Consider the following 25746-nt stretch of genomic DNA (forward strand, 5'->3'; position numbering starts at 1 on the left):
CTCCTAGGGCTTTGTAACAAAACAGCTCACGCTGAGTGGCTTAAAGAACAGAAATTTATTTTCTTAGTTTGGAACCCTAGAAGTCCTCGATCCGGGCGTGGGCAGGGCTGGCTCCTCCTGAGGCCCCTCTGGGCCGTATGGACACCGTCCTCTCCTATGTCCTCATCTATTCCTCTGAGGACACCAGTCCTATCAGACCAGCACCACCCTATGGGCTCATTTAACCTTAACGATCTCCTCAAATTTAGGCCCTTTTCTTCCAAATGAATCTTGTGGGACACAATTCAATCCTAAGACTTGGGTTCATCCTGTTTTCTTTTTTTTTTTTTTTTTTAATTTTTATTTTTTATTTATGATAGTCACAGAGAGAGAGAGAGAGGCGCAGAGACACAGGCAGAGGGAGAAGCAGGCTCCATGCACCCGGAGCCCGATGCGGGACTCGATCCCGGGTCCCCAGGATCAAGCCCTGGGCCAAAGGCAGGCACCAAACCGCTGCGCCACCCAGGGATCCCTCATCCTGTTTTCTATCTCTTCTTTTTTTTTCTCTCTCTTCTTCTTTTTCCTTTTAGATTATTTTGCCTCCTTTATTAGTTTTCTCGGCCTAACCCTCCCTTTTTCTTTTTTCCTAGTGGTTTACTCGGGCGGACCCTGGGTTCCTCTCACTTCTCCCGTCCGTCTACCTGTAAAGACTCCGCCGCTCGGCGATGCAGCACTTGGCACAGGAGGAGGCGCTCTGCTGTGCCGCCTGCAGCGCACCTGCTGTTGGAAGTGTCCACGTTACTGTTTCGGCTTTTAAAAGTTCATTCTGTTTTAAGGAGGGTTTGTTTGTATGTTTGTTTTTAACAAAAGGGGAAAACCCTCTACGCTTAACATTCCTGGGCCCCATTTCCCGGTGGAGACCCGAGTTCCCACCCGGCTTCGCTTTCCTTCAGCCTAAGCCACTTAACATTTATTGCGGGACAAGCCGCTGGAGGGTTCCTTCAGCTTCGGTTTGTCTGGAAAAGGTCTACTTTGCCTTCTTTTTTGTTTTTCGGTGAATATAGAATTGGAAGCGGACGAGTTTTTCCCTTTTAGTAACCTTTAAGATGCCGTGCCACGGTCTTCTGCTTTGCGTCACGCCTGTTGTCCTTACCTTTGTTCACCTGCATGGAATGTGTCTGTTTTCGTTTGCTTTTCAGACATTATTCATTCATGGTTTCCATCCATTTAGGACGTGCTTTGGAGGTTTGGGGTTTGGTATGTTTGGTCCGTGTGATTATTCTGTGTCTGCTGAGCGTCACGATCAATGAGCTTATAGACTTCACATCCGGAACAGTTTCACCAGGATCACTCAGAAGTTTCCCTGCTTCCCTCCTTCCCCGTCTCGTGGGGCCCCAATTATATGCATGTTGGACACTCGAGATCACCCAGCAGGTCACTGTGTCGTCTTTAGAGTGTTAAGCACCCTGGCCACCGGAGGCTGTGTGGTGCTCACCCGTTCCTGGGTGGCCCAAGTGCAGCCCCTAATCCTCTACCTTCCCAAGAACCGGAGGCGGCATCAAGGACACGGGTGTCAAGCCCACCGCGTCTCACACCCACGAAAGGCCTGGCTGCGGGCAGGTGTCTGAGGCCCCTGGTCTCACGACGGGCTCCAGTCGCCCCCGGGGCCATCGCTGTCCCTGGAGGAAGGCTGCAAGTCACTTATCAGTAGTCGTCATGTAGAAACTGTTTTCACTGAGGAGAACGTGAAGTTGTCCTTATCACCCTCATCCTCCTGAGGAAAGGGGGTGGGGGGTCCTCTAGTGCCAGGCCTGAAGGCCACACAGCACAGAGGGGCCCGTGGCCCTGGTGCCCTGCAGAGCGGCATCCGCAGCCCCCTCCACGGCCACACCTGTGTGGGCAGCTACCGTGGATCCCGCCGCGGGCTGACGGCCTTCGGGGACATGCAGCCGGTGCGACCACAGGGCTACACGTGCAAGCTCCAGCTGCCTCCTAGGACACGGAGCGAGCCGAGGCCACGACGGCAGAGCAAGCCAACCCCGGCCTGTGGCTCAGGTCCCGTCGACGCCCCCTGCCTCCTCCTTCTACCCGTCATTCCTTTTTCAAACAAAGTGAATCATGAGTAAAAAGTGATATTGCGGATGGAAATGAAAATAAGTCAAGCTGAGCAACTAACCTGTGGTCAGCCTAGCTGCAGAGATGAGGAAAGAACGAAGAAGGCAAAGGAGACGGCATCAGTTCTTGAAACATTTTATTGCCTAATTAAACGTGGATGTAGCAATAGTGACGGTGTCCAGGAAGAAAAAGTACTTTCCCAGAGAGGAATTCCCACTGCGAATTAAGGATTTTTAGTCAGGGAATTCCTCAGAGGGAAGGTGTGGAGTTGGCGTCGTGGCCGATACCGAAGTCCTGATACGGCTCCAGCAACAGCCTCCCAGCATAAAACAAAATCTGGGCCCGACAACCAAGAATAATTTGAATTCAGGCGTCTTTAATGTTCTCTCCCAAGACGGAGAACTGGACTTTATCGAAGCACGGCTGACCCAGGGTTGGCCCGGGCCAGGTGTACAAGGCACCGACTCGCCCACCACGTACGCTGCTCGCGCCCCCGCACCTGTCACCTTCCACGCGGTGCACGATCATGGGCTGCACTCCCCACAGTACTTTCCATCACCGAGCTACGCATTTTATAACTGAAGTCCATGCTCGAAGCCCCGTCACCTGTTCAGTCACCCCCCACCCCCAGCAACCAGCAGTTTGGTCTGTATTTGAGTCTGTTTTGTTTAGAACCGATTTTTAATCAAGCAGAGGAGACACACCTGCTCCTCTTGGAGCCATCACGCGGCTCCCGAGACCCACGTGGAGCTCGCGCAGCGGTCTCTGAAGACCCAGACCCTGGACCGTCCCCACAGGAGAGACACGAGCGTACCACGCTTTGGCCTGACGGAACCACGGGTCTGCTTATCAAGGGAGCTGCCGCAGGGCGGCGGCATCGGCAGCAGAGGTGGCATCAGATCTTCCCTTGTTAGGTCTGTGCAGCGACCCGACCATGGCTCAGCTTCCCGGGCAGCGGCTGCCGCGGGAAATGGCCAGCCCGCCCCGACGGGAGAACGTGGGCAAGGAAAGAAGTGCAAGAGCAACCCGACGGGTTTCCAGGGGATCCCAACGGTTCCTCCAGCCAAAGCGAACCCTCATGTAAACCTGGGGAGTGGGGCAGACGCTCAACAGGCATCCACAGGACACCCGGGCCCCACGGCACAGCGGCCAGGGCGCCAGCAGGGCTCCGAGCAGAAGCACCACGGGCTGTGCCCCCGGGCTCGTGGCTCATCCTGCTCCTTTCCTCATCTAAGCAACACTTCTAAGAACTAAACCCTGAAAACAAGGGTCTAAAGCCGCCCCCCCTGCCCTGCCCCAGGTCTGCCCTGGCCCTGCCCTTGCCCTGCCGGAGCAGGTGGTGAGGGCACTGGGCCCCTAGGTGGGGCTCCTGCAGCTCACCCGAGGGCCCCAGCTGGAACCTGCTGCTTGGTGGCCCCCCCCGGACACCCGTCCCCACCACCACCTGCCAGGTGCCCTCAAGGGTGGCCGGCAAGGGCGCTCTCGGGGTACAGGCGGGAGAAGCGGCCGAGGGTCCAGATGGGGAAGACGTTCCTGTAGCTCGTATAGTTGATGGCACAGGACTTGTTGAAGACGCCGGCCGTGTTGTCCTGGAAGAGCACAGGGAGTAAGCACAGAGGCTCCAGCACGAGGCCAAGGGGCTCCCGGAATGGAAACCCCGGCCGGACAGCTGGGCAGCCCCTGGGGAGTCGGCCCACGAGCCTCTGCAGGCCGTCCTCCTCCTACCACGCTGGCCCTGGACCCCTGCCCTGGACCCGAGTCACCGGCTCCTCACAGCCGTGTCCCCTCCCCAGACTCGTCCGGGGCAGGGGGTCAGCATCCTGTGACTGTGACCTGGACCCGCAGGACAGGCGGAGGCGGCTGCCGCAGCTGCCAAAGCACAACCTGAGGGTGTCGGGCCCCCCCACCCCAGGCTCCGAGCCAAGCGGTCGTCTGCACACGGGCTCTCCCTGGGGTTTACAACTCTCCGGCCCCCAGAGCTAGGACCCTGCTCGCGAGCACAGGTGTGGCCAAGCCCATGTGCGTCGAGGTCAGGGTTGGGCCCCGCGCTCCTCGGCCGCCTCGGCATACCTGGGGCCAGTCGCCGTTGGGGAGCTGTTTTCGAAGCAGACACCGGACTCCTCTCTCCAGGGCCTCCACGCAGGGATGCCTGGGGGGGGCGGGGGGAGGAGGAGGCACTGACCGCTCAGCCACTGCTCGGTAGGACGGCAGCCCAGCTGCACCCTCGTCCTCACGCCACCAGGCACAGATGTGTGATGCACGAATGCACAGGGACACGCAGTGGCCCCAGCACGGCTAGAACAGCCGGCACTCCGCGGCTGCCCCGCACGTCCACCCAGAATCCCAGATTCCAGACACGCACAGCGCGGCCCGAGGGCAGGCGGGCAGGCAGCCCCGCACACGTGGGCAGGTGCTCCAGTCCCGCCCTGGCCTCCAGGAACCCCCCCAAAGCCCACAGATGTCACATACGCCCACGCTCACTGCCCGCGGCCAGGATGACGCCCCGGAAGGACGACGGGTTGGGGACCCCACCCAGCACCCGTGGCCCAGGCCCCCCTGACTCGGCCGCTCCTGCTCACAGCGACCCACCTAACTTGGTGAGGTTTTAGGAGGATTCCCCAGACGGCCCCAAAGCTGACGGACAGCACAGCCCGGGCACCGGGCACGTCCATGGGTCCACACACCCGCGTGGACACAGGGGCCACCTTGGCCCTCCCGGGCCTCCCCTGGGCCTCCTCACAGCCGAGCCTCCCTGCAGGAACCCCGCGTCTCGACAGCCTGTGCCCTTGCCCGGCTCCCTCCCCTCCTCCCACCCTCGCTCACAGCTCAGCCGCTCGCAAGCCACCCAACAGCCTCCTCTTGACCCCACCACCCGGGGGGTCCAGGGCACCCACCTGACGGCCATCAGCCCCATCAGGGCCCAGCACGTGTTGTGGATCTGGGACGCGGTGCTCTGCACGTAACGCCGCTGCTCGCAGGACTCGAAGTCCTCCCCCCAGCCCCCATCGGCCATCTGCCGGGAGAGCAGGAAGGCGCAGGCCTGGGAGACCTCTGCACACACAGCCCTGCAGAGAGCGATGAGGGTCGTGGTCGGTCCAGGGAGGCCTCCCGGGGGCGGGGCAGGAGTACGGGGGGCAGCCTGCACCCCAGGCCCACCACCACATCATGAAGGCCTCGGAGACACCTGCCTCCCACAGGGAGTAAGAAGCTCTGTGGCTGGGGACGCCCCGGCATGACCACCCCACCCCTGACACACCCTGCACCGGGCGGAGCTGAGGGAGGCGGCTGGGACAGCTCGGACCCAGCCCAGAGGGGTCCCACTGGGGGTCGGGGCCAGGCAGGCCCAGAGTGCGCCGCCCAATAGGCTCCTGGCTGGGGCTTCGAGCAGCGAGGCACGGCCTCAGCCCCATGTCTTTACTAGAGCCATGAGCTCACTGCTTAGAAAACTATGAAACACCCCTGAGGCCCAACATCCAAGGAGACACCCAGCAGAGCGTCCTGCTGGCAGGAGCCCCACCCCGGGCAGTACAGGCCCACTCACCCGCTGTGGTAAGTCTGCCCCATGCAGGCGAAAGCTTCCAGCCCGAACCAGGTGCCGTACGTGAAGCAAACCCCCCAGGAGCTGGAGGAAGACAAAGCAGAACCTCAGCCTCTCCGTCTCGATCAGAGGCTGCGGAAAACCAGATTCCGCCGGACTGGTGGGAACCCGTTCCATTGTGGGGTTGGGAAAGCCGGGGTTACTTTCAAGAAAACCACCCCCCGTGGCCTTCAGTGCGCCTGACTCTAAGGCTGAGCCCAACAGGCCCGGCGCACGGGGGCCCCGCCAGGGGAGGAGCAGTCAGGCCGGAAGCCCGGCCTGCACACCCCCCAGCGTCCTCGGCCACACGCTGAGCAAGCAGGAGGAGGCCGGGCGCCCAGAAGTGACAAGGCCCCGCAGAACGCTGTCCCAGCAGCTACTCCCGGACGGTGGTGTGGCCTGAGGACAGAGCTCCCCCACCTCTGCACGCCCAAGAGCTCACGTACCCTTCCCAGGAGCCGTCAGCCCGCTGCTTCCGCCGACAGAAAGCCAGGCCCTGCTGGAGCGTCTCCCTGGAACACAGGATGATGCTAACAAACGCTGCGGGACGACAGCAGCCCACCTACCCCAATGCCACCCGTCCCACGGCCTCCAAGAACCAGTGTGGACTCCCTTAAAAAACAGTAAAAGTAAACGAACACCGAGAGAGAAAACACATAGGTGAGAGAGGTGAGGGATAAGAGGACGTGGGAGGGAGAAGCCAAGCCACAGCGGAAGCCGTGCTAGTCAGCGAGGAACCAACGCCAGGAGCAGCTGCACGCAGAGCCCGTTTCACTGCGATAACGTCAGGAACACAAGCTGCGGCAAATATGCAAAATGATACTTAAAAAGAAATAAAAAATTAGAGAGCAAATGACAGATGTAGAGGACAGAGGTCCATCGTTAGTCTAACTGGTTTGGGTCTCTGAAGAGGCTGGAGCGAAGGTACAAAGTCTCCAGGGAGGTCCCAGAGCCTCGCCTGCAGGTACCCCCGCGCCATGGCATCCCCCCACCCCCCACGGCACCCACCCCCCCAGCATCCCTCCTCCAGGGACTGGCTTCCAAACAACAGATTGCAGCCAAGTCGACGGAGCATCACTTCTGAGACTCGCTAGCAGATTCCCTGTCCCCCGCTGGCTTCACGAGACTCCGCAGAGGGGCCCCGGTGGCGAGAAACTGAGGCTGGCCTCCAGCCAGTGCTCAGCGAGGAAACGGGACCCCGGAATGGAAACCTGCCAACGACTATGTGAACGTGGAGCGGACCCTCCCGTAGCCGATGCTCGGATGAGACCCCAGTCCTGGCCGATGTCCTGGCCGCGGGCTGGTGGGAGCTGTGCAGACGACCCGCTGGGCGGCGCCTGGGTTCCTGACCCACAGAAACTGTGAGGCAACAGACGTGTGTTGTTTGAAGCCACCAAGCTTTAGTCGTGTTGTCACTCAGCATGAAAGAACCGATACAAAGGGTGGAGGGACAAAGATGTGACCCTAGCAATGAAAGAGTGACGCGATGCAGGGGTAGTAGAAACAAAGAGGTTAAGAGAAAGTAAGAAAACTTGACACGACACAGGTGGAAACTCAAAATGCACAAATTATTGGGACAGTAGCTTCTCAAAACCGGCTCAAGCAGAGGGAGCCTGGCTGGTCCTGCAAGTACTAAAGAGAGTCACAGATTCGAACTCTGTCCAGAAATAAATCAGGACTAGAGGTTTTCAACAGTAACTTCTACTAACTCAACCAAGAATGATCATTCTAACGTGACTCAAAGTCCTCCAGGGGACGGAGGAAGAAACACACCCTCGCTTATTCTAGGAACCCAAAAGACCGTACAAGTGCGATACAGGGAAGCACAATTTCCAGGCTGTCCGTGAATGAACGCGGATGCGACATCCAAATCTAAATTTCGGGGAAGCAAACACAGTGGAGATATGCCAATACTAAGTTGGCCCCGTCCCAGAAACAAGGGTGTTTTACCATTAGAGAGATCTACAATAATCATCTAGGTTTACAGCTAAGGGAGATTATGCTTATCATCTCTACCGAGATAGGAAAGTCCTTATCTCCTAAAATCAAACACCCATTCACAACAGGGGGTTAAAGAAATAACTGAGCAAATTAGGAAGAAAACCGAACTTTGTTAACCTGAAAAGGGTAACGACCAAAAACCTAAATCACGAATCACTCTAAATGGAGAAATATTAGAAGCATTCCCCTTCAACATCAAGCAATAGGACAAAGATGCCACCACGGCCACCACCTCTGCTTCGCAGGCTCAGCCAGGGCAGGGAGACGAGCAGGAACACCAGCTGCAAGGACCGGACGGTCTAGGAAGACCCACAAGAACCCACAACTAATTAGAATATAAAGAGTTGCCCAGATGGATTCACCGGTGATTTCTGCCCTCAAGGAAGGAATTCTACAAGGTCCCCCAGGCTCCCCCAGGCTCCCCCAGGGCCCAGACACAGCCCGCCTGGTCCTCGAGGGCAGCATCACCTGAAGACCAAAAGCAAAGACATCGCAAGTAAGGGAATCTACAGACCCCTCTCTCCATGGCACAGACACAGAAACCCCCCACACAGTGTCCGCACAGCAAATGCAGCAACATAAAGAGAATCGTATGCCACAGGTGAGATTTACCCCAAGTATGCAGAGCTGGTTCCACATTCAAAATTCAGTGAATGCAATTTACGGAATCGACAGGCAAAGCCAACAAACAGAAATCACACGATCACATCAACAGCTGCTGAAGTAGCTGACAAAACCTAACACCTGTTCATCATTAAAAACTTTCAGGAAACTAGGAATAGAAGGTAAACTCTTCTGCTTGGTAAAGAGCAGCTGCAAAACTACAGCAAACAGGACAGCCCCGGTGGCGCAGTGGTTTGGCGCCGCCTGCAGCCTGGGGTGTGATCTTGGGGTCCCGGGATCGAGTCCCACGTCGGGCTCCCTGCATGGAGCCTGCTTCTCCCTCTGCCTGTGGCTCTGCCTCTCTCTCTCTGAATAAATAAATAAATCTTTAAAAAAAAAAAAAGGCAAACATCACATGTAATGGTGAGAAACGAGAGGCTTTCCTACGGAGTTGGAACGAGGACGCCCCTGTCACCACCCCTCCTCGACACTGTACTGGACGTCCTAACTGATGCAACAGGACGAGAAAAGGAAATAATCAGTACACAGAATGGGGAGGAAGAAATAAATCTGTGTTTGTTCACAGATGACGTGATCACCTACGTAGAAAATCCCAAAGAAGCCACCAGAACACTCCTGGGCTACCCATTGTCACAAGGTTGCAGGATACAAGATGGTTCTTACACAGTAAAGACCTTTCTTTTCTTACCAGCAACGAACAATTAATTTCTGAAGTTAAAATCACAGTATCGACCATGTCAGCACCAAAAAGAAAAAACATTACTTAGGTTTAAATCTAACACAGGGGGATCCCTGGGTGGCTCAGTGGTTTAGCGCCTGCTTTCAGCCCAGGGCGTGATCCTGGAGTCCCGGGATCGAGTCCAGGGCCCCCACACCGGGAAGGGGCAAGGGCAGAGGGTCTCCCCACACAGGCGGTCCCCAAAACCATGTGGCTCCAGGGAAGGGTAATGGTCCTGGATAAAGATCCAAGAAGACAATAGTCATGAAGGTTAAAATGAAGAAAAGCTACAAAATGACAACGAAAATTGAGAGACGACCAAGAGGCCACTAGAACAATGAAACACGTGTGCCCACACGACTCCTGAGGGAGGAGCACGCGACCAGACAGCTCCCAGACCTCGCCAGCACGGCCGCAGGGTCGCAGGGTCGCAGGGTCGGGCGCCACCAACTGTCCTCCCCGCGGCCTGGAGCTCCCGCACCCTCCACGTCTCCACCAAGAAGCACACTGGACTTTTATTAAACTTCCTAAAACAACCTATTAAGGGAAAAGGTCAATCACAGGAGAACGTCACTGGGGACAAGCCGTGCCCAGCGGAAGGGACCACCGGTGGCCCCAGGCCCAGGGACAGAAGTGCAACAAAGCTCGGTGCCCACCAGGGGCCGCACCGCCCGCCAGGGCAGAAGGGAACCCGCAAAACACAACTAGAAAGTGGTCCAATTCCTTGGACGTAAAGCCACGTACTCCTAAACGACCCCGGCCAACGAGCTCAGGGCAGCAACAGAAGGTCAGCCTAGCTCCACGCTCACCGAGACTCACCACAGACGTACGCGCACATCTAACAAGGAAGCCGGACGATCGTTCAAGTGTCTAAGTTAGAAAAAGAAATAAAGTAGAAAGAGAACAGTGACGAGCAGACATTGGTGAAACCGGAAGCCGAGGCTTTGCCGCGACAGAGTCAAAGGCGGGACACGGTCTCCGTGCAGAGCCTGGGCAGAGCGGGGAGCGGCTGGTGCAGGGGCGGCCCAGGAAGCGCGGACGGCGGGAGGACCGAGGCGAGGACCGGGGGGCGCAGCTCTGCAGCACTGGGACAAGCCCCCAAACCCACAAGACGCAGCAGAGGAAACCCGTGTGGTCCCACGGGTCCCACGGAACCTGTAGCGAGAAATTCAACACCTTCCCTCGGAGGAAACTCTGAGCCCAAGTGCAGCCTCCAAACACTTGAGGCAGAAATGGCCCAAGTTCTCACAAACTCGGCCCGAGAATCTAAAGAGAAAATTGGCTCTGCAGCTCCGGGCCGTCGGGCGGGGCCCCACCGGGATGCTGCGAGGGAAAGCGCACCCGGTTTCCCTGCGGTTGTAAAGGCCCTTGAGAAAGTGCTTTTCCAGTTGAGCCCGAAGGGTGCTCAGGAGGAAAGCGTAGGAGCAGCTGCAGCCGCGTCACAGGCGCCGCGAGGTGTCAACGGACGTGGGGGACGGGGATGCCCAGGAGCCCGCGCGTCCCCAGCCTGCAGCCAGGCCACTCCTAAGCTCGTGTCCTCAGGAAGCGGGGACCCCGGGCCCCGAGAGACGAGCGGCGTGTCGAGGGCAGGATGGTTCCAGGAACCCGCTGGGAGGCCCCCGAGGACCCACAACCGATGGAGCCACTGCGGGCCACCCGCACCACGGGCACGCACGCAGAGGGCAGGGGGGGCCGGCTGCTGCCTGAGCACGGGGCCGGGCCCCGAGCACCAGGTTGAGGCCTCCCGTGGGGGCCCCGAGAGTGGGAACGGCGCAGCCCCAGAGCCAGGAGGGGGCGTCTGCCCACGTGCGTGCCCGCTGAGGTCGCACAGCTTTGTCCCCTCGTGATTCGTCGGGCACCGCAGGGAAGACGCGTGCACCTCTGTGCACAGGACGGGCTTACCGAGGGGCCGTGGACGTGGACACGCGCAGCTGGGCTGCGGAGCTTTGCACCATTATTAAGACGTGAGCAATCCTCCCTGTGGGTCAGGGCCGGGCTACGCTGAGCCCCAGGACTCGAGTCTGCCTGGGGCTCGGCCTGGGACGACCGCTGGAGCCCCGCAGGTCACCAGGCTGTTCTCGGTACCTTCTCTTCCCTCTTGAGCTTACTTTCTCTCCCTCACGCTTTTCTTTGCCGTTTCCTCTCCTCCAGCCTCCCTCACGCCAAGGAGGCCACATACGAACCCCAGCAAGGTGTGTTGGTGGCGTGCGTACGTCCCTGCTACGCTACACGGGAGGCTCCCAGGGGCGGGTTTCAGGGAACAAGTCACGTGCAGCTTCCAGCAGCGCCGCAGTCGGCACCCCGGAGCGGTTCTGCTCCCGGGCAGCTGGACTCAGGAACTCTGGAGCCCCTCCACCCCCGGACTGCGGATGGGTCTTACAGCAGACCCCGCCCCGCCGAGGGCCGCCCACCCGGCAACGCCACGCCCGCAGCCCCAGGCCACCCTCACCTGATCTCGCCGGCCCTGTGGTCCGGGAAACACCGGTGGAAGAGCTTCAGGGCCTGCATCACGGCCGACGTGCACTCCACGTACGTGTAGTCGATCATGATGTCCCCTGGGAGGGAAGGACCAACGCGCGTGTGAGTTTCGTCTCGTCACCCAATTTGGCAGCTCGGGCCAAACCGTGAAGAATGAGTGCACGGTAACGTGGGGAGCCCACATGGAGCAGCGGGAGCCTGGTCGTCCTTCAAGGAAACCAGGGAAGAGCTCCCGGGCACCGGCCCAGCCCCGCAGACGCGGCCACCAGGTGGGAGGGTGGCGGGCACCTACTCGGTGACCTGGAGACCCCCGGGCCAGCGCGATGGTGAAGGAGCGAGGCCCGGGGCAGCCTACACCCCACCCAGCGGACCACGTTCAGCAGTGACAACAGCGAGGCAGAGACCTGGAAGCAGGGGTGCGGGCCATGCGGGCCACGCGGGGCAAGAAGCTGCCCTCGCAGACTAGATCCGCAGGCACAGCAGCGTGACACAGGCCAGCAGGTCCCCACCGACACCCCCTGCAAGGTGCCTGGGCTCTGCGAGGTGCGCTCGGGGCACAGGACGGTCTCGCAGAGGGCAGGGCACGCGGCAGGAGAGCCAGTGACCTCCCCCCCCGGCTCCACCCCACGTCTGAGAAACCGAACCACAGCTTTCCAGCCCCAAGCACAGCAGTGGCCACGTTCAGAGCTCGGGACGCGCAGCTGCCACCACCCACTGGCGCCTCCGCGGGCACGGCTCCCGCCTGAGGAGGACCTCAGGGCTCCGGCAGGCGAGCCCCTGGGCTGGTCTCCGGGCCGCAACCACTCACCGAAGACCTCCGAGGGGTTCAGCAGCTCCAGCAGGTGCCCCCCACGCTTAGTCTCATAGGTGGAAAACCCTCCGTCAGAATTTCTCATGTTCAGCAACTAAAAGCAGAGACAGGACATCCTGAGAGTTCACCCTCGTGCTGAGCGTGACGGGGACCCCACCAGCCGCGGCGGAGCTTTCCAGAAACAGCCCCGGCTAAGACCAGCGGGGCAGGGCGGGGCACGGGAGCCGCTCTCACATTAAACCGAGGCCCCCGGTGCCCCAGGCAGTGGTGCTCCAGGAGTGGCCGCCGGGGCCCCTGACCTGCACCTGCTTATCCACTCGTCAGCCACGCGTGGACACCACACGGCCTCCGTGCTGAACCACGCACACACCGGGTGTGAAGGGACTTCGCACAAACACGAACGGCAGGCGTATCCTGCCTTCAGCCCTCGCTGGCGAGTAGCCAGGCCCGCAAGCCCCCAGCACAGGCACCATCAGGGGACGGGCCCCCCCGGGCTTGCGGCACGACCCAGGCCTTCACACAGAAGGAGCCACGGGAAGCGCAGCTCACAGGCAGCACTGGGGGGACCCAGGGTGCCCCCAGCCCAGCCCCGGCCCCGGCCCCGGCCCCTCACCACAGCAACAGCGTCACAGAGCTGCTCTCGGGCGACGTGCTTGGTGACGAAGGAACACTTCTCCTGCAGCAGGAGGATGGACTTCAAGGCCTCGGCTGTGCAGTCGGCAACGATCCAGCCACACTCCAGCGTGCTGAAGGGGAAGCCGCCCTGCAGGGCGCGGGGCCCGCGTCAACCCTGGCCGTCGGGCCTCCCAGTGAGAGCAGAGGCCGGGCCACCTCAGCCCCACGCACCACCCAGTGTGGACGGCCCCCGACCCACAGGAGGAGGCGCACGCCGTGGGGGGCTGCCCTGGACCCGCAGCACCGCCCGCACACCATCGGCGTCCCGACCCAGCGTGGTGGCTGCGTGTGCACGTGCTGCCGTCTAGCAGCAGCTCTGCGGCACAGACGTGCGAGCTCAGCTCCGACGCAGCAGCAGGAGGCGGCCCACGCGCCTCAGTCGCCTCACGTATGCGTCTCCCCCGTCAGGGAGGCCCGGGTGCACTGGCGGCGCCCGCCGTGGGCGTGTCGGAGCAGGAAGGCCCAGGGAGGCGCGAGGAGCCCTCTTAAACGGCAAGCACAGCCAAGCAGGGCACAGGACTCGGGGGAGCCGGCTGGCCGCGCACCTTGCTCATCTGGCGGTAGTACTTCTGGTGGTCAGGGTAGTTGTCGGGGACCTGGGCAGCATCCAGGGGCACAGGCGGAGAGCAGGGGAGGCCCCGTCAGCCCCAGGTGCAGAGCACACGCACGGCCCCCGGCCATCAGAGCCAAGGCAGCCTGCGATGCCTCCCCACGCCGCGGCCCAGCACCCCCACCCGCTGCCCTGGAGGCACGCCCGGGCGCTCCCCGGGGAAGGCAGGCGGGGGCACCCAGCACAGGTGGGGAGGCCCCACCACCCCCAGGCACAGGCCACTATGGCCTCACCTGCGAGATGCGGAGAAACTCATGTGCCTTCTGCAGGGAAGACAAGAAGTCGGGCCTGTGGTGTGCCCCTGCCTGGAAGACAGCGCGGGCTGAGCGGCCTGGGGCACGAGCCCGCGGGTGAACGGGCTCCCAGACCGCCCTGGGGACGTGTCGCCACCACCAAGAAACAGGAGCAAACCCACCCGAGCGTCAGGCTTTTCGGTTTCTGCTGACGTGTCAGGAAGACGTGATGGAGAAACGAAGGGGTCAGGAGGGTCCACCCGAAACCCGGCCCGGCCGGGGCACAGGAGCCCGGCCACCGAGGCAGAGGCCCACATGGCCCAGACCCCCGAGGCCACCAGCACACGCTCTGGTCTCTGCAGCGTGTGCTCAGAGGTCCCCTATGGGCAGTGAGCGCGGAGGAAGGCCGAGAGCCCCGCCCCTGCTGGAAGCTTCCTGCGCAGCGTCCCTGCTCTTGGAGCCTCCCAGCCCGCCCACCATCACCCTGCCTTGGTGGGGCCCTCGCCACAGGCCTCGGGGCCCAGGTGAGCAAGGAGGACGCAGGCTCAGCCAGCGGCGCACACCCAGGAGGTCGGCGGGGGACGGCGGGCACACGTACCTCGAGGAGGGCCTGCACCGCAAAGGAGGTGTCCCACACCTGCGAGCCGTTGGTGCCCTGCACACAAGGACGAGCCGTTAGAGCAGCGGGGCAGCTCCCCACCTGTCCACTATCACCTGGGACCCGCCAGGTGGGGCGGGGGCAGGCGGCGGTGTCTGGGGGCCCAGCCAGCCCCCAGCCCTGGGCTCCGCGCTCTGTGCACCCGGCGCCCACGAGGGCCGGGCGGGGGCTGTGCGTGCAGGTGGGTGAGGGTGAGGCAGCCCCGCGCCTGCCGCCAGCAGCCACGACCCGATCCTCGGGGGCACGTCCAGGGCCTGCTCCACCCCTGCCCGTGACAGGCTCTTGCCGAGGCACAGCGAGGACCAGCCTGGCGGAGCTGGGAGGCCCCCCTTGGATCCCACCCCGGGAGCCTCGTGCACTGGTCCACACTGCGCTCCCACGAGGACGCTGGGCGGGCACAGACACTCAGGCAACAGGGATGGGCCAGCAGCCCAGGAGAACCTCCCGGACAAGAGAGACCAGCGCAGGGTCAAGGCTCAGGGTCTCCCCACCAGGGCAGGAAACCAGCAGACAGGCCCAGACGGTGGGTGTGCCCCGAAGGAGAACCAGCACAGAACCAGCCCGATGCCAACACACGTGCCACGGCCTAACCAGGGACGGTCATCAACCCTGCGGGGCAGGACACCAGCAGCCATTCCCTAAGCGCCGGTTAGCAGGGCGCGGAAGGACTCCGGACCCACGCGGCCACATGGGGCCCATCGCCCTCCTCCCGTTGGCACACAGCCGTCGCGAGCAGGCAGCAAGGCCAGGCCGGCCAGGTGGGCTGTGCACTGGACGCCATGTAGCGTCCTAAGGGTCAGGGGCGCATCTGATCCGAGAACCCTGCTGGAGGCTCCCTCTGCGTGTCCACACGGAGCCAAGGGGGGACAGAGAGAGCCCCCACAGGGTGGCCCCACGGCTCCAGGCTCGCTGCTCTCAGGGCCCCGCAGCCAGGTCCGCGCCAGGTCAGCCCCAGGGTCACGCACAGGACGTGGCCGTGGGAGCAGTGGAGGCAGGTCAGAGGCCATGACGGCACAACCCGGGGCAGCAGTGCACGTCAGCGGGACCACGTGGGAACACACCCCCCACGGACGGAGCACACATGCCCCAAACCCTTAGAGGCCGGGGCAGCTCTGCAGGAGCTCGGCCTGGGCACCAAGCACAGCGTCCCACACAGTGGTCTCAGGGGACCTGGCTGCCCCTCAGGGGGACTCCTGGGAGGGTAGGGGGCTCCTGGGGGGGGCTCCTAGTGGGGGTGAGAGGGCCTCCTGGGGGGGTTTTAGGGGGGTGAGAGGGGCTCCTAGTGAGGGTGGGGGGCTCCTAGTAGGGGAGGGCTTCTAGTAGGGGTGGAGGGGCCCTGCCATGGGGGTAGCAGGGGTGGGCTGCAGACCCTCTCCCCTGGGCCTGTGCACCCCTGCCACTGGCTGTCCCCTCCCACGCCGGCCTGGGGATGCTGGGGGCTGCTGCGCGCCCGCCCCCGGACCTCACTGTGAGGGGTGGTCACCCTAAGGGGCCCAGAGCAGGAAAGGCTGAAAAGGGAGCAAGTGGCTGCAGCCTCGTCTTTACCTGCATTTTCATGCCGTCGAGGCCCAGCCTGTGAGGAGGAGAAGGGCCCAGGTCAGGCGGCTCAGCCCACGGACGGCGGCAGGCCCCCGGCCCCCGTACACCCTGCATGCCCTGCGCGGCCCCACTGCGGGCGGTGACTGACCAGCCACGCTGGCCTGCGAGGCCCCCACGCGCTGTGCCCCCGACCGGCCAGGCCCTTCCCACCGCACTCACCACAGGTAATCGGGAATCCTGGAGACGTGCTCCTGGAAGACAGAGGAGGTGGGCCCGTCCACGTACCAGCGCACGAGCATGTTGATGGTCTTCGAGATCTGCGGGGGGACACGGAGCCACAGCCCCGTCAGGCGCTGCCCAGACCCGCTCGGCTCCCGACACGGGGACAATGGCCCACACGGGGCCCCCAGCACAGCCTCCATCTGGGCCGCACGTGGGCGTGTGGGGTGGGGTGTGTCCGCCTCAGACGACAGAGCAACGCAGCCCCCAGGAGAGACAGAGACGGTACCTGTGGGGCAGGGGCTGCTTGCCTGGCATGGAATGTTCTACAGACCCAAACCCACATCCTGGCGTCGCGTCAGGCCAGTCAGCCCTGCACGTCTCACCCGGGTCACAGACCCGGGGTCTGCTCAGTGCCAAGTAGACAGTCCCCCCAGGACCACGCTGCTACACGGGGAACGACTCCCCGCTCCACTGAGGCAGCCACAGATCACGGTCCCCCGGGTGCCACAGGCCCCACGGAACCCCGGCGAGCAGCACGGGACAGCGCTCCAACGGGGCTGGCCCAGAAAGGCCGCCACCAGGCCCGCCAGGGTCACCCCACGGCCAGGAGGCACCCCCAGCCTCCACTGCCTGGGGTCCACGCTGGGCCTCCGCCAGGCCCCACGGCCTCACCATGCAAAGCCAGGCCAGGAGAGTCACTGAGCTTGGCAGGAAGCAGGGCTGGAAGCCAAGCACCCCAGCGCTGTACGCCCACGGGCAAGGGCAGACGGCAGGTCGTGGGGAGACGTCGAGGGGGAAAGCACCCCTCCCGACTGACCAGGAAGCTCTTGAGGCGGCCCCAGGAGCAGGTGCAGCGGAGGAGGGCAGGGCGCAGGCGGCGGGGGGGGACCTGGAGGCCTCACCTCCAGAGCGCCCGCCGCCCCAGCCCTCACCCCACACGGGGCCGCACGGGGCCAGCTGGCACCGCACACTTACCGGGCCGATGCTGATGCACTTGGAGAAGCGGTCGTCCGCCGCGATGTGCTCGTACAGCCTCTGGACGGCCCGCTGGCGCAGGCTGGCGCTGTGGTGGCGCTCGTACAGGTTGAGCAACGCTGCGGGGGCGAGGTCGTCAGCCCAGCACAGCCCCGGGGCCCTCCCGACCCCGCCCTCCCCACGGCCCTCTCCGACATCCCGTGTGGAAACCCGGCCGGGGCACAGCCGGGCAGTGACCGGGACGGGCCCAGCACAGAAGACACGTGCAGGACACGTGGGAGCAGGGGTGCGGACCCTCAAGCCGCCAGGGTTCCCGCAGGGAGACGGGCCTAGGCCGGGCCCCTGGACGCAGGGAACAGAGCGTGCCCCCAGGCCCGCAGCCCCCACCCCGCTCCGGGACCCCAGCCTCAGGCTTGCTCCGGGGGCAAGGACAGCACTCGCACTGGACGTGAAGCACAATGGCTGCCCCCCCACCCCGGTCACCACGGGGCCCAAACAACGGGGGGTGAGAAAGGGGAGGAGACTTGGTCACTCGGCCCGGGCCGCCCGCCACCCCGCGCAGGCACCCACCATACACCACGCGGAGCAGCCAGCTGTGCGGCGTGTACAGCTCGTCGGGGGCCACGCTGCTCCTGTGCGCCGGCCAGTCGATGCCGGCGTAGTCCTCCACGTAGAGCTCCTGGGGGGCAGCACCTCAGCATCCTGCTCGCCCGCTTCCTCGCCGGGCATGCCCTAGCGAGCACCCTGCACCCCAGCCTCGCCCCGGGACCCGGGGGCCAGGCCTCTCCCAGGGGCCCCGAGCACCCCCCAGCCCCCGGGCCGGTCCTCGGGGACGGGAAGGTGGATGCTCCACCGTGGCTCCTGGGAGCGCGGCCCTGCAGGGTCCCGGGCCAGCAGGCGCGAGGGTGACCCCAGGGTGCCCGCCCGGGACGGCTCACCTGGCGGAGGCTCTGGACCAGCGGGTCCTCCTTGGCGGTCAGCCGGGTGGCGTAGCAGTAGCTCATGGGCAGGTAGACCTGTCGGCAGTGGCACCAGAGCGTGGAGGGGTGCGCGGGTGCCCAGGTGGGAAGCAGCCTGAGGAGACAGCACGCACCACGTGGTGGCCCTGCCGCCTGCAGCGCGGCCCCGGCCCTTCCACGCGTGGACCCGGCCACCGGCACGTCACAGCCCGGCTCCCATGGGCTGACAGGCTGACCACCAGTCCTCCCGCTTGGCCGGACACAACCTGACGCCAGAAACCTGACCCCGACGCTCAGGACCGTCTGTGGCCTCATCGGCCGGACGGAGCTTCCACAGCGTTCACGGAGAACCAGGGCGGGGGCTCTACGGGAACATTCCGCACTTTGCAACTTTTCTGGAAACTGATGGCTATTCCAAAATCAAAAGTTCATCTAAAACCCCGCGGCCCCGGCCCCTCTGCCCAAGGACGGGCACTTGCACAGACACCAGCCGGCCCAGCACCTGGCAGCACCTGAGCCGCCCTGCCTCCCTCCCAGCGCCGGCCCCCGGCCCCCGGGGTGCACCGCCGCCGGCCTTGGGCCCTCACCCTGTCCCCAACCCTCCAAAGCACCCAGCACTGCCCGCTGGGCCCCCCACGGATGGCAGCCAGCGCCCCACACGCCCTCCAGCACCTGCTCCGCCTCGTCCGCCCACTCCCTACACACCGGCAGGTCCACAGAGCAGCCGGCAGGCGGCCAGGGAGGATCACCTCCCCTCCTCCAGGGGCCAGCCTTGGGGGATGGTGCCCTCCTACCGCCTCTCCTCCCCACCTCACCTCACCACCTCCCCTCCCCTCTCCACCCTCTGCCCCAGTCACTGTGTCCCTTCACCTCCTCACCTCCCACCTCCTGTCCCCTCACTGCCTCCCCTCCCCTCCCTACCCTCTACCCCAGTCACAGCCTCCCCTGCCCTGCCATCCCCTCCCCACCCTCTGCCCCAGTCACCACCTCCCACCACCTCTGTCATGGCCCCGTGTCCCGGTCACCGGGTCACCACTGCCAAGGCTGCAGAGGTCGGGCCAAGTCTTCCATCAGAGCCCTTCACCCAGGCTGCACACGAAGCCCGAAGCCCGCCCGACCTCCCTGACAGCTCAGGGGCCGGGACGTCGCTGACAGGGCTCGGGGAGGCCGCAGGGGTCCACCCAGGCTCTACCAGGGTCTCACCTCTTGAAGGTGACCTGGAGGACTTATACGCATAAGAATGTGTCCTGGGGAGACGCCCAAGATGTTACACAGTGGTCGACGCTTCACACAACTAGAAATCAGTGTGACGTTGCTGAGTGCACAGCGGGCCTGTCGACCAGGGAATTCCTCTCCCTTAAGGACACACTGCGAAGTGCTGGGGGGAAGCGCGCCGCCTGGGACTAACCCTCCCCGTCACTGGCAGGAAGAGAAGGGAACAGAAAGCAGAGCACACCCCATGCCCCGGTGCCGAGGCTGCCGAGCGGCACGGCCTCCTACTTCTGCTTTCCCCTTGCACGAGGTCAAGACGTCGCGGCAGGACACAGCCCGGCCGTCTGCAACAACGCAGGGCTCGCCCGGCCTGCCGGGGCGCCACCTCACAGGGCCTCCCCGCTCCTGCCCACGGGGACCCCTTCCACGTGTCTGCTGGACTCGGCCCACGGGGCCCCACCTCACTCCACCGGACGGGCCGCCCGCCCCCGGCGACAGGCGACCCCGGGCCCGCCCCCCACCCGGTAAAGCGCAGGCAGCCCGGCCACGGCAAGGGCGGAAGGGCACACGCACCACATCTCCGGGAACAGAGTGTTGAGGCCTTCCCAGCTGTAAACGTTCAGGACGGCCAACCAGAACTTCCCCCAGGAAGGGATGACCACGGCGCCGCCTACGGAGAAGAACGGTCCTACGTCAGCAGCCTTCCCTGGAACACCAGCTGCTCGGGACCGTCCCCGTGCACTGAAGCCGGGGCTGAGGCTCCTCCAGCGCAGGCGGGAAGCAGGCCCCGAGCCCCTCAGGTCTGCTCAGCTGCCCGGCTGCTGTGTGGAACCTCAGCGTCCCCAGCGTCAGCGGGTCGGGCCCGAGAGCCACATTCACAGCCTCCCCGCAGGAGGAGCACCCAGCACGCGCGGTGCAGGGAGTACCTTTCTCGTGGAGAATGTTCCGGGCTCGCACCAAGTCAGGATCGTCAGGCCCAACACCCAGAATTCTTAGAGACACGTAGTTGAGTGCGGTCCCAAACACCGTGGACTTGTCTTCCACGTGCCTTGGGGAGCAGGAGGGGGACAAGAGATGGCCGTGTTTCATCACTTGCAAGACGCCGAGCAGGGCTTTTAGCACAGCCTCCTGAGAAAGTCAAAAATGCCTCCACAGACATCACACGACCGCCCGACGACACCCAGAGCCGCCATCGTCCAGTTAGAAGCCCCGCACCTCCCGTAACCGGCCGGCACTAGCACTGCCTGCCTCCTGCGCTCCCTTCCCACGCCCGGCCCAACGAGACCAGTCGCAGGCCAGTGACCCAACTAAGGCTCCTTCGTCAGCACACACGGCACAGGCTCCAGAGGCAACGAGTAGGGGCGGCCGGGCCCCTGTGCCTGTGCAAAGGCACTAGCCAGGTCTCAACACCCGCCACCACCACAGGAACCTGCGGGAGAGGAGGCCCCAAGTTTGAGGTCAAAGCCCCGCCCGGGGGCAGACGGGGGCTGGGCGGTCCCCCAAGAGTTCTGATGGAGAATCCCGGGGGGCAGACTCCACTCACCAGGAGGAACCCCAGCCCTGAGCATACAACTCGGAGCTCCAGGGCCCACAAGCAGGTGGGCAGGCGGTCGACCACACTAGGCAAGGCCCAGCTCCCAGAGTGAGCTCCGTGTCAGGGGGGTGCACGGAGAACTGGGGAGGGGTGCTGGCCCCCCGGCTCCACCTGCTGCCACCCTGGAGTGGTCACAGCCAGCTGGCTTTCTGTGCGGTGCGAGTCCCCAGCGCCTCCCAACCAGCCTGAAGGCCCATTTGTGACACCAGCTGTAAGACCAGGGCCCAGAAAGGGAGCAGCCTCCTACTCTGAGGACCCCGGAAGCCAGGTCCACCGGTGCACAGCCCCCGGCCAACCTCCCTTTTCACACGCTCCCCTTGCCCCACCCCAGCTCCTGGGGAGCTACCGCCACCCCACCCTTGACAGGTGTATCCCCTACATAAGAACGCATGTGCACACGCACGCACACGTGTGCAGTAACAAAAGCACTCACAGGCCCCAGCCGCCATCAGGGAGCTGCACGGACCGCAGGTACCGCACTATCTCTTCTCTATATCCAGCCGGCAGAGGGATCTGTGCCACGTAGCACGTGATGAGCAGACCTGTGACAGAGAAGCGGTCCTCAGTGGGAGCAGGCCGCGAGCACCGGTAAGCCCAGGCCCCCTTCCCGCACCCCGCAGGGAGCTGCCCTGAGCTCTCCCTCTCGTGGAGAGGAGCCCGAGGAGGCTATTGCTGCCGGCCTCGCCAGGGACTCCAGGAGTGAGGCCCCGCGGAGCAGCGCCAACACGCGACACCCCCTCCCAGCCACTCTTGGGCCCCGTGACACTCTCCACGCCTGCTGGAAAAGGAACATCAATGGGTCACCCCTGGATAAAAATATTCATTGCTCACATTTTTCTGTTTTATAGGGTTTTTTCTAGCATATGTCACCTTGCAAATGAAGATCAATGGTCAGTAAACATGATCCACAGAAAAACCTTCCCAGCCCAGCGCTCCTGAGTATTGTGCTCCCAGGCCGCCGCCAAACCCCACCTGCGCCCCCCCACGCCTGTGGTGCCCTGCAATGGAGGTGGGGCTGGGGTGTCTTGGGGTGGTCCCAGCCCAAAGCACCGTGGAACACACGCCTGACGCTGGCTCAGAGGCATCAGAAACCCCGTTAGACACCCTCATACGAAGCCACGCCCTGGAAGGCGGCAGCTGGGTTTGGAGATGCAGCAAAGGTTCCCAGAAAAATCATCCCAAATCAGGCTCCCTCTTTCCATTCTAGTTACGGTACCATCAAGACACAGAAACACACATGGCCAACGCCATGTCACCGGCTTCCCACAGAGACCCGGTCAATGACGCATGTGGACAGCCGATGCCACACGAACCACACTCAAAGGGGAATAGTCTATACAGATCCAAACTAAAGCAAGAAAAGAAAGACCCTTCAAAGCTCAGCCGGCCCCGGAAAAACTGCACGGTACCTCAGAACAGACCAGCGCCAGCCTGAGGACGAGGGGAGTCCTCGACGGGGAAGCAGCCGCAACACAGGAGGGAGGCCCAGCAGGCAGGGCCCAGGGCAGCAAACACCGAACAGGGCAGCTGTCCCAGTGACAAGAGCCCCCCGCCTCCTGGTGCTGCGCGTGGGCGGGCGGCCTAGCCCGAGTCTCCTCACCCCCACACCCCATGAGGCAGCCCGGCCCCCCGCCCGGGGCAAGCTGTGTCACCGCCTCCCTGAGAAGATCTCCGGCTCCAGGTGACTCTCCCCTAAGGACAGGCCCGTGGGCCCCTGGACAGGAAGGTACGATGATGTACAGCCCAGGGGACACGAGCACGCGCACTCCCCACGCTCGTCCCACGAGACGAGTCCTTCCACACACATCACACAAGGGGATTCCTCACGTTACACGGCTGAGTGTTTATTTCGTGAAACATTCTCAGAAAGCAACGGTTTCAACACGCGACAGTACTAGGAGTCAAAGGCCACCCTCCGAGGCCATCCTCCGGTTCCAGCCCCAGCTCCCCCAGCCACCTCCTCAAGGTCAGCTCACACACCCGAGCTGCCCGAGGACTTAAAGACCCCACCCATCGGGGCACCTGGCTGCCTCCGTCAGTTGCCAGAGCATGCAACTCTTGATCTTGAGGTTGTGGGTTTGAGCCCCACGCTATGTCGTAGAGATTACCTAAAAATAAAATCTAGGGGCACCTGGGTGGCTTAGCGGTTGGGCATCTGCCTTTGGCTCAGGCTGTGACCCCGGGGTCTTGGGATCAAGTCCCACATCGGGCTCCTCATAGGGAGCCTGCTTGTCCCTCTGCCTGTGTCTCTGTGTCTCTCTCTGTGTCTCTTGTGAATAAACAGGTAGGATCTTCAAAATAAATAAAAAAACAAAAATAATAAACCAGAAAAATAAAATCTTAAAAAATAAAAAGACCCCATCCATCACCTGTCCACGTCTGGCACCTTTATACAGGCCTGGTCCTCCACCCAGAGTGCCCCTGCCACTCTGTACTGGACTCAAGAGCCACTCCTCCCCTGCCCCCCCAGTACCCCTTGCTTCCCTTTTGAGAACCCTGGGCTAGCCATGCCCTCAGTCCCACCCCAGCGCCGACGCCAGGACGGCACAGGCACAGGGCAATGCTCCCGAGTAAGTCTGGGTCTTCATCCACCTTCTCATTCACTGCACAGCACTGACGCGGGCCTGGAGCGGGCCAGGGCCCCGAGGAAGCCCCAGGATGGCCTCACCCACCTACCTGGCAGGAGGAAGAGTGGGCCGCCATAGTCACCGGCCCAGTGCCCATCCTCAGCCTGCAGCCCCACGTAAAACGTGATCCCGTTGAGAGCCGCGGCACGGGCTGTGTCGGCTTTGGGCAAGTCCTTGAAGTAACTCCCCTGCGAGGGAAGAGAGACGGGAGCCCTCATCACTCACCGCCCCCCCCAAAACAACGAATGCAAATTACTTTAAGGTTTCCACTGTTTCAACCAAATGTCAACAAGTTCTCCCGGTTTCCAGTCTCCTACTTCCCAATTTCTTCACAACCTCTCCAGGGCCATCTTCAATCAGTAACGCAAGGGCCCCCTGACTCCCCCATCGGGAAGCTGGCTGGCTCAGTCAGTTGGCAGAGCAGACAACTCTTGATCTTGAGGTCAAGGTCAGCTCCTCCCCGGAAGTCCACTGGGCTGGAGAGTTCACTTTCCAGAGGGCCTCGCTGGACACCTGTGCTGTCCTGGCCCTGACCCTCCCCTGACCCCGGTCCTGACCTTCCCACCTTGACCCTCCCCTGACCCCAGCCCTGACCTTCCCCTGACGCTAGCTAGCCTTGACCCTCCCACCCTGACCCCAGCCCTGACCCTCCCCTGACCCCAGCCCTGACCCTCCCCTGTCCCCAGCCCTGACCCTCCCCTGTCCTCAGCCCTGACCCTCCCCTGACCCTCCCCTGTCCCCAGCCCTGACCCTCCCCTGACCCTCCCCTGTCCCCGGCCCTGACCCTCCCCTGACCCTCCCCTGACCCCGGCCCTGACCCTCCCCTGACCCTGACCCTGACCCTCCGCTGACCCTGACCCTCCCCTGACCCTGACCCCGGCCCTGACCCTCCGCTGACCCTGACCCTCCCCTGACCCCGGCCCTGACCCTCCCCTGATCCCAGCCCTGACCCTCCCCTGACCCTCCCCTGTCCCCAGCCCTGACCCTCCCCTGACCCTGACCCTCCCCTGACTCCGGCCGGCCCTGACCCTCCCGGCCCCCCACATCCCCCCGCCGGCCCCGCGCCGCACTCACGGTGTCCAGGCCCAGGGAGTGCGCCTCCAGCGCCGTCTGCCCGCGGCCGGGGCCCTCCTCCGCCCCCAGGTACGTCCACGTCTGCCGGCCCCGCTCGCAGCGCAGGCGCCAGCGGCTGAGGTCGGTGGCGGGCTCGGTCTTCCAGGGGCCGCCCCGGCGACGCAGGCACCTGGGACCCGGGCGCTCGGTCAGCCCCGCCAGCCGCCGCGGCGCCGTCCTCCACAGGGGAGCTCGCGCCCCGCAGCGCCCGCAGCGCCCGCAGCCCCCGCAGCCCCCCGCAGCCCCCCGGGTCCCGGGCCGCGCGGACTCACGTGCCCTCCGTCATGACGGCGACCGCGCCGCTCCCCGCCGCGCCCCTGCAGCCCAGCCCGGCCGGTCCAGCGGGTGCGCCTCGGCGGACTCTGCGGGGCGCGGTGGGCCGATGCCTCCGTAGCCAATCAGGACGCCGCGGGGGCGGGCCCCGGGCGCGCTCGGCCGCCTCATTGGTGGAGAGCCGGCCGCCCCAGGGCGGCGGGGCGGGGCCTGTGCGGGCGGGGCGGGGCCTGTGCGGGCGGGGCGGGGCCTTGCTGGTGGGGCGGGGTCTGCCGTGGCGCCTCGGGCCGGGCGGAGGCGGGAGGGGGTCGGCGGGGAGCCGCGCCCGAGAGGCCGGGCGGGAGGTGCGAGGGCTGCCTGGAGGCGGCGGGGCCCGGCAGGGGACCACGGCTGAGAGGACCCGGGGCCGCGGAGGGCGGTGGGGGCAGCCTGGGCGGCCCGCGGGGGCCTGGAGTCTGGGGGTGCCCGGCCGTGCCCTCGACGCCCCCGAGGGAGGGGCCGCCCTGTGCCGCCCCCGGCCCGCCGCGGGGACCTGGGGACCTGGGGGCCGCGGGGCCGGGCTCAGGACGGTCACCAGCCGCTCCCTCCGCCCACGGAAGCGCGCCCAACCCGCCGGCGAAGGGGCCCCTCAGCCTCCAGCCGCGCCCCGCCCGCGGCCCCCGCGGCCCCCTCCGCCCGCCCACGGCCTCCCCACAGGGCCCAGGCGGCAGGTGCCTCAGAAGGGCCTGAGTCCGTCCGTCCTCCCGAGTCCAC

At 64.0% G+C, this 25746-nt stretch overlaps 1 protein-coding gene across 1 annotated transcript; it reads right to left on the reverse strand.

The window, feature by feature from the left end:
• Positions 1–2213: 2213 nt before the first annotated feature.
• LSS (lanosterol synthase) lies at positions 2214–25139 on the reverse strand. Its single transcript, XM_072807252.1, has 22 exons — positions 24993–25139; positions 24682–24850; positions 23657–23795; positions 21414–21522; positions 20313–20434; positions 19960–20056; positions 18154–18289; positions 17786–17894; positions 17216–17334; positions 16238–16335; positions 16025–16052; positions 14420–14476; positions 13822–13893; positions 13524–13574; positions 12917–13066; positions 12301–12397; positions 11464–11569; positions 6118–6183; positions 5636–5716; positions 4989–5159; positions 4165–4243; positions 2214–3683 (listed from the first exon to the last, which is right to left on the reverse strand). The coding sequence occupies exons 1-22, from the start codon at positions 25004–25006 to the stop codon at positions 3552–3554; spliced, it is 2202 nt and encodes a 733-aa protein (XP_072663353.1). The 5' UTR covers positions 25007–25139; the 3' UTR covers positions 2214–3551.
• Positions 25140–25746: the final 607 nt, after the last annotated feature.

The sequence above is a fragment of the Canis lupus genome, chromosome 30, assembly GCF_048164855.1.
Source record: "Canis lupus baileyi chromosome 30, mCanLup2.hap1, whole genome shotgun sequence".
NCBI classification, from domain to species: domain Eukaryota; kingdom Metazoa; phylum Chordata; class Mammalia; order Carnivora; family Canidae; genus Canis; species Canis lupus.